The sequence below is a fragment of the Ambystoma mexicanum genome, chromosome 6p (assembly GCF_040938575.1).
Source record: "Ambystoma mexicanum isolate Mex_15411 chromosome 6p, UKY_AmexF1_1, whole genome shotgun sequence".
In the NCBI taxonomy this organism is placed as follows: Eukaryota; Metazoa; Chordata; class Amphibia; order Caudata; family Ambystomatidae; genus Ambystoma; species Ambystoma mexicanum.
The window spans coordinates 1,114,782,369-1,114,794,424 of record NC_090935.1 but is presented as its reverse complement, the minus strand read 5'-3'; the positions used below and the strand labels follow the sequence as shown (position 1 = coordinate 1,114,794,424).

General features: G+C 48.5%; 1 protein-coding gene across 3 annotated transcripts in view; it reads right to left on the bottom strand.

Moving 5' to 3' along the window:
- Window positions 1-12,056, bottom strand: part of TUT7 (terminal uridylyl transferase 7) — a 2,420,963-nt gene that overhangs the window by 1,517,079 nt on the left and 891,828 nt on the right. For all 3 annotated transcript variants that reach the window (XM_069625717.1, XM_069625718.1, XM_069625719.1), the window contains one exon: window positions 2,337-2,463. In XM_069625717.1, coding sequence (XP_069481818.1) covers window positions 2,337-2,463 — 127 coding nt within the window. The remainder of the gene's footprint in view (window positions 1-2,336; window positions 2,464-12,056) is intronic.

The following is a 12,056-nucleotide window of genomic DNA, read 5'->3' as shown; positions in this document are numbered from 1 at the left end:
GCAGAACATTTTCCGAAGCAGCACAGCTGTGGTGATTACTGTCAAAGATATGGAATACGTCGGAGGACCGAATCCCCTTGAATTATTTTTACAATAATGGAATTATCTGTGAATGCATTCATGATGTACTAATTAATGCTTTGAAACCTCACGATTGTTATGCATTTAATTTGAATAATTAACATTTGAATTAACCGGACAATTATTTATCCTGGTATTTGAAAAATAACAAAAACTAAAAAAAAAAAAAAAGAAAAAGCACAAAGCACCAATTGAGCACTAATGTGCAAAACACTGGTTAGTGCCTTTATAACCAATAACTGGCTAAAACTACCTTCATCTTTAAAGATTTGCATGTGAAGTTTGATCAGAACAATTAAATTGTAATTAATCGGATGCTCTCAAAATGTTTGATACATCTGTATATGAACAAAGATCTGTATAATTAGATTGATTGAATGGGCACCAAGTGGCACAATACTAAATGGATTTCGAGGAAATCAAGATTATTGTAAATCAGCAAAGACCTTCTATTCCTTTATGCCATGGATACAAGATGATGCATCATAAGGAAAGGTTTGCCCTGCAGCTGCTTTAATATTTATCAGATAAAGTGAAGGTAGCATTTATATAAAAAATTCAGGAAACTATTTTTGAGCATTTTCCAAACCAGTCAGTCATGTTTCTGCAAAACATGAACTGTGGTAAGGGGACAGGGAAGTCCAGGGTGCAAACGCCAAACACCTTCAGTAAGAGACAAATTGATGTAAAATCTTTATTCAATACACTTTTCCCTTGCATTATGGAAAAGGAACATTACTTTCCACCATGGGAAGAGATGCATTATTCAACGTATACCAATTAGTTGGCAAAACCTGGGGCGATACACATGGTTTTGTAAAGAGAACAAAATAAAGCCTGACAAAATTATGTTGTGGCTAAATATACTTGCTTACAACAAGGTTTGGAAAACCTAAACAATGTAAAATAATGCAGACATGTAGCAGTGACTGATTTGGTCTTAAGTTCTACAATTTACCTTAGCATTAAGCTATGTGTATCATTGGTTGTTAGTGGTACAAGGAGTAAAAACATGACAAGGTTAGATGTTATGAGATTTAGGTGTGGAAATGTGACTAATCAAGTTTTTTCTTCATCAGCAATGGCTTTTTTGATTCATTATCATTAGTGACCCATTAGTGTAATCTGCATTAATAAAAGATGGAAAGGGACAAAGAGGTGCTATGACTACTACATGTTTGAGTAAAGAGTCAAAATCTTTCTTGGGAATTCTATCCATACCATTCTCAATTATTTGATTAATTAAGAGTATTTGGACTTTCTAGAGCAGTTTTCAAAACAAGAATATGCTTACTCACATATATAGTACCGATATCACATTTCATCATCTTTTTGAAAAAGGAAAGCGTTTTTTCACATTTTTAAACAAAAGACATTTGGTTTATTCTTATGGTCTCTTGGTAGCACAGTTTTTAATCCCCTTAACAGATATATATTCATATTTTTCTTGTAGTCTCTTAATTGCTCAGTTTCATGTCCTCTATATTGAAAATATTCGTATCTCTCCATCACTCTTATGTTATTTTCCTCAATCTTATCCTCTACATGTGTTTCGCCAAGTTGGTTTATCAGAAAGATCAGAGTTGCTTTATTATTTTGAACTGTGTCTCGAATATTTTATCACAAGTATTGATTTTTCATCCGTGTTGTTAAGTGAATGTCAGGTAATTATCCAGAATACGCACATAGCCCATTGTGTGGATTGCTAACAGCCATGCATCCCAAATTGTCAGACAGGGTTCAGCAGAGACACAGTTCGGAGGGAACCATCGTGAAGTTGCAGGACCACCCCAATGACCCTTTGCTAGCTTTAAAAAGCTTCCTTATACATGTTTTACATTTCTTATCTCCGTGCTTCCTTTTTTCGTTTTAACAGTTCCATTTTCTTGGATGGATATGCATCATCATATGTTATTTCTACAGAGTTTATATGTGTATCAAACTTTGTATCGTTCAAAGCAACTGTAACATAATGGTGAGGGAGTGGCGGAGAAACATTTAAAACAAATGTCAGACATCTCGGGTTTTGTTGCAGTATACAATTTTCCAGAAATCTCTCCATAGCTTTTCTCTTTATAAATCAAAACTCAAGAACAAAGCAAACCACATTAAGGTGGGAGCAAAATAATGATCACATTTTACACAGACAATTACCATATTTCACTTCAAGCACTCAAAAGTTAGGACTCCAATGGTGAGATCATTTACAAATTAGAAACATGCATGGCACATAAATTATTGTAAGAAGCTCTCACCTTTGCCCAGTATCTGAATGAAACCACCAAAGGAATGAGCTTTGGTTCAAGACTTCCAAGGGCAGCCAAATACTTTGTAGTCAGACATGCACTTTCATTTCCTGCGCTTACTTTACAGAGAAGCCCACTAAAACAAAACGAGACATAAGTAACATTTCAAAATGTGCATTAATGATTCAGCCTGGAATTCAACATTAAAGTTACTCACCGTAGTGACTAGAGTACTTCTAGTCCAGTGCCCTTTCCCCCATCCTTGTGAGAGTCCCACAAAGTAGGTATGGTACTGGGACCCTTGGCAGAGACCAATTGAGCTTCCCCATTGAATTTAGTATAGCGTGCAGGGCTGCAGCCTCGGTCATGGGAGCGCCCCGCCGAGGCCGTGCCCTCCAGCGCCTCACCTGAGTCCCCTTTGAACACATCGGATGCTTAGATACCTGGCTACGCCTATTACATATTAGCCATTGGTATACTAGCAGGGGAAGACGGGTGGAACATATGGAGGAAAAGGTACTATGGACTATGCGTACTCTAGTCAATATGGCGAGTACCTAATTACTCATATGTCCATCCCCTTACCTCCATCCATGTGGGTGATTCCACCGAACAAAAGCATAGGGTGGCGCTGTGACAACCTGCATCACCTAGGACGAAGCAAAAAGGTTCTTCAGAACCACCTGACCAAGCTCTGCATCACGCCAGGAGCTAGTGTCCAGTGAGTACTGCTTACAGAAGGCCAACTGAGTGGCCCAAGTAGCCACCTTGCTGATGACATCCCAAGAAGCATGTCTCTGAAATATGACAGCCGTGGCCTTGGCTCTGACTGCATGAACATGAATCCCCTCAGGAAAAGGTCTGGCCCATGGCCGTGTACACCTCCGAAATGGCCTGAACCATCCAGCAGGTGATGGAAGCCTGAGAGCTGGAGGCGGACCTCCTCCCAAAAGTTACAAACAATGCCTCGCACTTCCTGAAGGATTTCATCTGAGATAGATCAAACTTGAGGACCCTCTTGAGGTCCAAGTAAGGCAGGGCCCTCTCTGCGGGTTTGGAAAGAACACCAGCAGGCAAATCTCTTGATTCAGATGCAATGAAGAGGACATCTTGGGCAGAAATTTTGGGTGAGTGAGCCAGATGACCTGGTAGTTGTGAAACATGGTGAAGGGCTTGCACAAGGATGTCTGCAGCTCACTATCCTTGCACGCCGAGGTGAAAGCCACCAGTAAAACCAAGCGGATGTCCACAGAGGCCATCCCTCGAAAGGCTTGAGCTGCAAAGCTGCCAGAACCAAGGTCCCAGACCGGGTGCGGTCTATGCACTGGAGTAAAAAGCCTAGACAACCCCTTAAGGCAAGCCTTAACCTTATCCACCAGGTCAGCTGCCAAAGACACATATGGGGAATTCTTGTAAGCCCCAATGACTGCCAAATATGTGTGGCACGTGTCCACTTGCGCTCCAGTACAAGCCAGGTGTGCTGAAAAAGCCGGTAAGTCATCCAGCTGACAGGTGACAGTGTCCAGACCTTTGTCACGAGCCCAATGACAGAACCTAATCCATTTGCTCTTATACTGGGACTAAGCCAAAAGCCTCCTGACCTGCTGAATGTTGTCCCAGTTGTCCTCCGGAAATTAGGCATGCTGAAGCCTCGGCTGATCAGGAACCAGGCTGCCAGGGACAGTTTGGCCCACTGCCCTGCCCTGCTGCGCCGGAATCCCCTGCTGGGGATCAGAAGATGGCCGGGACTATTGGAGCACAACTACAGCAGATTTAAAAACCAGGGTCTCAAAGGTCAGGGGGGGTGGGGTCAACCAGGATGAGGATACAGCCCACAGAAGCCTGGAACTTGCAAAGGGGTTGGTGGATCGCATAACACCTGCGGCCGTGCCAACAGATCTGGAAGGTGTCTCCCAGTGACCCCTGACCCCGGTGTTAGGGAGAATTCTCCGTAAAGGCTAATGTCCCAAATCTAGTGAGTCCCCCAGCAGCTTTGCTGGATTTTTGGGGTTTATTTTTGTTCTCCTGCTAAGAGAGAGACTCTTTTCCTCCCACTCTTAGACATGATTTGAGGTGTTCCTTTGACTTTGTGTGTTTTATGGGCTATGGGGTCCTTTACCCCATAGGGCTTCATGTGTTTTTGGTATGTGGGTTACACAGCACCCTCCGTGCCGTACCCCAGGGGTGTCGTAGCGACCCCCAAACAGACTCCATACCCTGGGACTGACCGTCTCCCAGGGCATGTAAAGTCACCATTGGCTTTACTAGTCTCAAATTGTGAACAGAACCAGTACAAACCATCATATTGTGGACGTACTGGTCGGGGCAATTCAATTGCCCCGGGGTCTGTTCAAGGGGGCACTGTCCAGTCCCCCCCGACTGAGTTTTGGCTGGTGGCAGTGGATACTACTTTTTATATTCGACCGCAAATATATTCCTATGGGATTTTCCCATTCTTCGAGGCTACCACTTTTTAATATAGCCTCGAACATACCGCCAGTTTATTAAATTAATATTAATTCACCGGTTGGTAATTTTTGCCGAAACTTGGTTCCAAAACAGCGTTTGTGTTCGCTTCTGTGACTCCAACCCAAGTCGAGCCCTTTGTTCTACTTTTTGGCGGGCTTCTCCACAGAAGCCTCCAAAAGTGGTGCCACTCTGTCTGGGTACCACAGAGGGTGTGGGAGGGGGTTTAGGCACCCTGGACTGAGTTGCCTCGGCAACTCAAGTCGCACTCTTGTGATATTGGCCCAAGTGGTGAGCCGACAGCTAGGCTGAATGAATGGGGATTTTCTGCATAAAAGCAGGGCTTTGGGGACTGGAACTTCAGAAGTCGCCACAGGACCTAAAGAATCCGAGGAGGGAGAAGCCGAGCCAACCTGCAACAACGACACCACCGGTGGAGCCCTGCGGAACCGTCTCACCACTTTTCCCCGACGACAGAGGAGATCTCCAGTCCGGAGAGTCTTCTTCCTTTGACTGGTGGGGATAACCAGTTTGCCCGTCTTTTCGCCTTCCTGGACCATCTCGTGGCCGCCTTGCCCGTGCCAAGCACCCCGGCAACCGGAATACCACAGATTACCACTACCGGCAAGAACAGGGTGGTACCTTGTAACCGGGAAACTCCACGGCTGGTTTCTTCCCTGGCAGCGCAACGACATTCAGCTTTCCTCCACGTCGAGACCTCCTCTTCCTCTGGACGATACTCCGAATTGCGCCCGCTGCCACGAACAACTGCCACCGCTGGAGCGTTCTTCCCACTTTCAGGTACTGTGTCCCGCCTGGCTTCCCTTGCGACAGATCGTTCAGGGTGACAGTAGATCCTCGACATTCTAACCTGGGCTAGCCTGGGGCCTGTTAACTAACTTTTCCTGACGTGATTTCAATCTTTTGTGAACTTTCTACAAAGACTCTTTGGGCATAACCCCACTGTGTGATCCTGGACACATTTCGCTTGCTCTCTCTAAGAGTGGGCCTGGCATTTGAACTTCCTTGCTCCCCAGTAGACTTTGCCTAATCTGCCTCACGGTGGTTCTTTGAAAAGTATTGGATATTGTGTGCTTTCCCAACTCTGCCTTTTTCCCTCCCTTTTTAAACAACTTATTAGAGTGCCATTTTATGTTAAGCGCTCACCTCTGTCTGAAAATAAGTGGTGTTTCTCATTAAGACTTGTCTAATAAGTAATTAGGGTTGTATATATATAATAGTGACTGTGTGTTGAAATTAGTTCTCTCTCTTTGTGCTAGTGTAATTTGCAAGTGTGCCTTTAAATAAATAATTATATACTTTTACACCAAAGCTCTGGTCAGTGTTTGCTTGTGCTACTGTGTCTCTGTACTTATTGTGTATACTCTATATACTGCCTAACTCATCTGGAGAGAAGTCTTGACTGCTCAGCCACAGCTACCAGGTAAATCTGGGTGGTACAAACTGCTACCAATTGGGTTTACTGCCAACCACCTGTAGTCCTAAATCTTTTGCAGTGGTCCCTAAGGGAACTGCACAGGTTTCTGCCTAACACCCGGCCTGCCCATGAGGCAAACTGGGAGCATTTGACATTCAGGGGAGATGCGAACAAATCCAGGTCTGCAGCGTCTCACCCCTCCCCCACTCCCAATGCTGGATTAGGGGCAACAAGGAGTCATTATGCAACTCCCACACATAGGTGTTGAACCCTAAGGGACTCAGCTGATCAGATTCTGCATTGCTGTCCCCAGACTGCCGAAATCCAAATCCCTGCCGTCAGGGCCCATTCCCAGATCAAAACCGCCCACTGCCCTGAGCTCGAGCAGATTGATATGAGGGCTTCCGTCTTGGAACATGCTCCATGAATCACATAGCCCTCCAGAGTAGACCCGCAGCCCGAAAGAGGAGTCAGTCACCACAAGGGTAGGATCCGGTCAGGAAATGGGGGCTCCCATTGAAACATTGGCATCCATAAGCCACCACTGAAGATCTGGCAGAAGGAGCAGAGGGTATAGGGATCCTGACCGACAGACCACGTCTCCTGATCCCAATGGCTGCCAGGTAGAGCTGGAGGCACCTCATCTTGAGGCTGCCATGCTTCACAGTGAGCACCTAGGAGGCCATCAGGCCCAGAATGTGCAGGAACCACCATGCCGAAGTGGTCGTGTTACGAGAAAGTGCCCCACCGCCTTGCGGAGGGACAGAAGTATCTAGGGTGTAGGACACACCCACTGAACGGTAGAGTTACAACGCACCCCTGGGAAGACCAGTTCCTGAAATGGGCAAAATTGACTTCCTCCGGTTGAGGGAAACCCCAGCTGATGAAGGATATCCGCCAATCTCTGTCAGGAGTGCACCACCCCTTGGGGTGACCCCGCCCTCACCAGCCAGTCGTCCAAGTAAGGGTATTGATTATGTCCCTCCAAGTGGAGAAGGCCTGCCACTGCGTTCATCAACTTTGTGAAGGCACAAGGGACCAGGTTCAGGCTGAAGGGCAGCACCTTGTACTGAAAGTGGTACAACAATCGTGAACTGCAGAAACTGAGGTTGATAAATGGGTACATGCAGGTATGCATCTTTGAGGCCCAGGGAACACATCCAGTCTCCCGCGCGCACACAGACTGCTATATGCGCTGAAGCAGCGGTAAAGATAGATTTAGAAATGACAGGTCCAGGACTACCCTGAGGCCAGCCCGGTTGTTCTTGGGTACTGCAAAAATCCTGGAATAGTAACCGTATCCCCTGTCTGCAAGAAGAACCGGTTCCATCACCTGCATATCCAAGAGCGAAAGAACCTCCCGTAAAAAAGCCAGGGACACGATCTGATGAAGAGGAAGAGAAGGAAGGTAGAGGCATACGAAGAATATGACTGAAGCCCGTGGAGACTACAGAGAAGTCAACAGTTGCTTAAGACACGCTTCCAGGTATCCTGTAACAGAGCCAAATGGCCCCCCACATGCGAGCTATGTTCCCAGACATTGACATTACTGCTTGTTGGTGTCAGCAGAGGAGGGAGAGCCGATAAACCTGTGCAAAGTCCTCTGCTGCTTCCTCCTGTTGTCGCTGGGCAAACCGTCAGGCCTCTATGTTCCACGCTCTCAGAGCCCATTGGAGCTGGAGAAAACACAGGGTTTGAACTCAGTCCTACCCTGGGACTGAGGGAAGGATTTCTGCCCTGATTTGATCAGGATGGACAAGGACTTGGCTGTTTGAGTGGAGGTTTTCTTCTTTGTCAACTCGTTATCAGTGGACGAATGAAAAAGGTTCACGCCCTCAAAGGGCAGATCCAGGATTCCGCTGCGGCATGTCAGATGCAACCTTTGTGGCGTGTATCCACGCCGTCCTCATCTTGACCCCAAGGCACAGCCCTCGGCTGGCTGTGACGATGTGGGGGACCGAAGACTGCATGAGGTCCTGCACAATGGGCCGGGAATCTGCCAGACCGGCCTTGAAGGAGGCTTGCTTATCTAAAGGGAAGTCAGGCAGAAATTCCCACAGCTCCCGCCACAGCTTCTGGTTAGCCGCAGCCAAGAGGGCGTTCACATTGGCATGCCGCAGATGCAGTCTTGGGATGGAGCAACAGTGCTTTCTCAAGGACTTTGTCCACCTTGTAGAGGCAACTGGAGGCGGCTCCCCTGGAGGAAGACGGACTATGGTTTAGAATAGAACGAGGCTGCAGCCACCACAGAAATGGGGCTGCGGTTGAGAGGCAAGGACGATTGGCTCTGCATCCATCAGCCTAAACCTGCCGACTTCTTGTTCAGCTGGGCGTTGGCCCTGGGCTTCTCCCAGACCTTTCACAGCACCTGCAGGACATCCTTCTGGGGGGGTGCCAGACCGGATCGTGGTGCGTTAACCCGAGACCTCTACTAGCACACCTGACTCCTGAGGGGTTTACTTGGGGAGAGGGACCCTCCAGAACTCTGCCAGGCCCTGAAGGCGGTCATAAAAGGCATTAACGGATGTGCGGGTGCGTCGTCATCGTCCCCCTACCCTTTTTTTTTTTACAGATTGAGCGGAATCTGGGCCCTGGGACACAGGTGACGGAGGAGTCTCCCCGAGGTCCAGAGCCGCAGACAGGTCCATTGGCTGTTGAGGGGGAGGCGTTGGTCGTGCAGGGGGTGGTCAAAACGACTGGTAGGGCCTGAACTGGTGGAGGGACCGGCACTGGAACCGAGAGCGCAGGTGGAACGGCAGGAGTGCCCAGAGGAGGGGCCAGGGGCGGCACCACCTTCAAGGGGACCTCCTTCACAATGTCCTTTAGGAGCCCCTTCATCTAAGGGGAATGCCAGAGGAGGAAGCGCTTGAAAAAGCAGTCCTCACAAGCTGCTGGATCGCTAGGGGCTCAAGGCCTCCAGGGCGCTGGGCCTGCACGCCTGGACACAGTGTTGAGGCACCGGGTGCGTGTAGCCGTACGGCTGTGATGGGTAGATGTATCACTGAGTGGACTAAAAGCCTGCACCGTAGGATACACAGCCGCTTTTGGAGGGAAGGGAGCTGGGATCCTCCTGCAAAGCCCATTTGATGGGTCGAAAGCACTGGCGGGCCCTGAGCCGGATACAAGATGGCCACCTGCCTAGCAGGCTCTGCCTGTGCCGCTCCACCATTTTGAAGTCTTGCGCCACGCCCCGGGAGGGAGGGCGCGGAGGCCCTGAGCCAAGAGAGGCCTCAGACACAAGAGGATACAGCTTGGGTCTTGCACTCGAAGCAGAGGTGTCGACCTCAAATCACTCTGGTAGGCGCTGAGCCCTCAGTCAGAGGGCCGGTAGTCGTAACGCCCCGATTCATGACCTTGGAGCAAGCTCTGGTAGACTGGGAGCCCTCAGCACCTGTGCCGGTAGCCATGCTGGATCTAGCAGAGGACAGACTCTTGGAGGTGGCACTCGATCCCTTACCCCCTGGGGTAGAAGACTATCCTGATAGTCCTTTTGAGAACGGCCTGGTAGGGCCCCTAAGCCACTGAGCTTGGGAGCCGGTAGCCTGGAAGGAGTCAGGACTGTCCCCGGAAGAGCCCCCCGGGACCCTTGCTTGTGAGCCGGTAGCCTTAGAGGCCTCAGGCCTGCCACAACCTGAATCTGAGGCACCCCGATCTGTGGGAACCCCAGGAAAGGAGTTGCTGTGCTAGGAGCCGTGCTGAACAGAGGGCCTACCTTGTCTTGACGAGAGATCATGGAGACAAATTCCTTAAGGTGGGGCGGAGAAGTGTGCAAGATCTTCCTCCACAACGGCAAACTATCCTTCAATGCCCTGTGACCAAGAGCGCTGCAGGCCGAACTGGAGTCCCAGCGTTAGTCAGGGCCCCAAGTACTCAAAACAGAGTGCATGGGAGTCTGAGGCCGGGAACAAACGGTTCCATGAAGCATGTCATCGTGAAGCCGCCTGCGGTCGTCATGCACCAGAGGAGGCAAGGCACCGAAAGAAAGTGAAAAAAGAATTGAAACAACAAATGGGGAGCAAGTGGAAAGCTAAAAAGTCTCAGCACTGGTTGCCAGGTACGACACTGTCCATGCGGGAAAAGGGACTGATCTGAGGTGCTGGAGGGCGGGGCCTCAGCGGCCCATTACCACACCCAAGGCCAGGAGCTATACCAAATTTAAAGGGGAAACTCAATCTTCTGCTGCCAAAGGTTCCGGTACCATTCCCATGCTGGTGGACGCCCACAAGGATGGAGGAAGGGGGATGGGACATACGAGTATGATTTCTTATTTATACATTTTAGACCAGTTCCAATATTGCCATTTTAAATACTGACATAATATAGGTTTGCAAGTACATCCAAACACAATATTCAAATATTTTTCGATGTCTTAAGAATCAAACATGCCAACACTCACAGCCACTGCATAGCATGTTCATAGTAGAATAATTCTGCAGTTGTGGTCATTATTATGAGGGTGACTAGGTTCATACAATTAAAGTGTGACATGCGCCTCAGGGATATTGGGGAGGGTACATTATGGGGTGGTGGAAAGCAGTGGCATAGGAGCAATGATTTAACCCTTTGAGAACCAGCGGTTGTTCAATGGTGAGCTCTCAGTAAACAATATCATGAATGGATTCACTCAAGATATACCCCCAGGTTTTTCCCTCTGGATTTGGCACATACGGTTTAAGTTATTGACCTGTAACTATTGTTCTCCAGCATGGGTCTGGCATGGATTCACATGCTCATGAATAGTCCCAGTCAGGCTGGGAATCCTCAGTAAAAGAAAAAACAGTTTCTAACTGCATTTCTCCTTTAAACCAATCACTGTCCTCTGGGTCATATTGCCCCCATCCAATGACAGTCCTCGCCCTAAGCCCCTCTTCCGGCAGCCATCTTCTGATTTGGTAAGCACATAAAGTGGCATTATGACCAAGAAGAGTCGCAGAGGGGTCAGAGGGAGGTTTCACATTTGAATCCATGCCAAACCCATGCTGGAGAACAATAGTTACAGGTAAGCAACTTAAACCTTCTCCAGCATAGGGTCTGGCATGGATTCACATGCTCATGAATAACGAATACATGGCAGTGCAACATTACACAACCACGGGAGGTGGCAAGGCTCAACAGAAGCAATTAATTCTTACCACCAGAACAGTCTCACCTCAAGCGAACAGGTTATGTACCACTGCTTAGCCGACTCTGGACTCATCCCTGGAATCCCTGTCGACGCAATAGAACTTTGTGAAGGTGTGCGTGGACCTCCACATTCCAGCAGGGGCATATCAGACAGGAACGCCGTTGTCGCAGCGATCGCTCTGGTTGAGTGGGTTCTAGGATGGCTGGGCAGCAGTCGGATCGCCGATGACAGTGCGTGATGCAGACAGAGAGCCACCCTGAAATGGAAGCCTTGGACAGGGCCTTCCCATGGATCACAGATCCAATTTCACAAACAGATGTGAAGTCTTCCGAAAACTCTTTGTGCTCATCATGTAGAATTTATGGGCACGAGCAACGTCCAGCGAATGCAAGGCCCTTTCCGCCGGTGACAAATGTTTAACACCAAAGGCTTTTGGAATTCTGACAGACCTTTTGCATGAAAGAGGGGTGCGTACGCAGCACCATCCTCGAATCGTGAAACGACAGGTATGTTTGCTTGCAGGATAGGGCATGGATCTCACCTAGCCTTCTGGCAGAGGCGATGGCCACAAAGAAAGCCGTTTTCTATGAAAGGAACTTGAGAAGGGCCTGATGCATAGCCTTGAAGGGAGCCCCCATGAGCCTCGTCAAAACTATGTTGAGTACCCATGCTGGGGCAGGAGCCTTCACTGGCGGGAAAG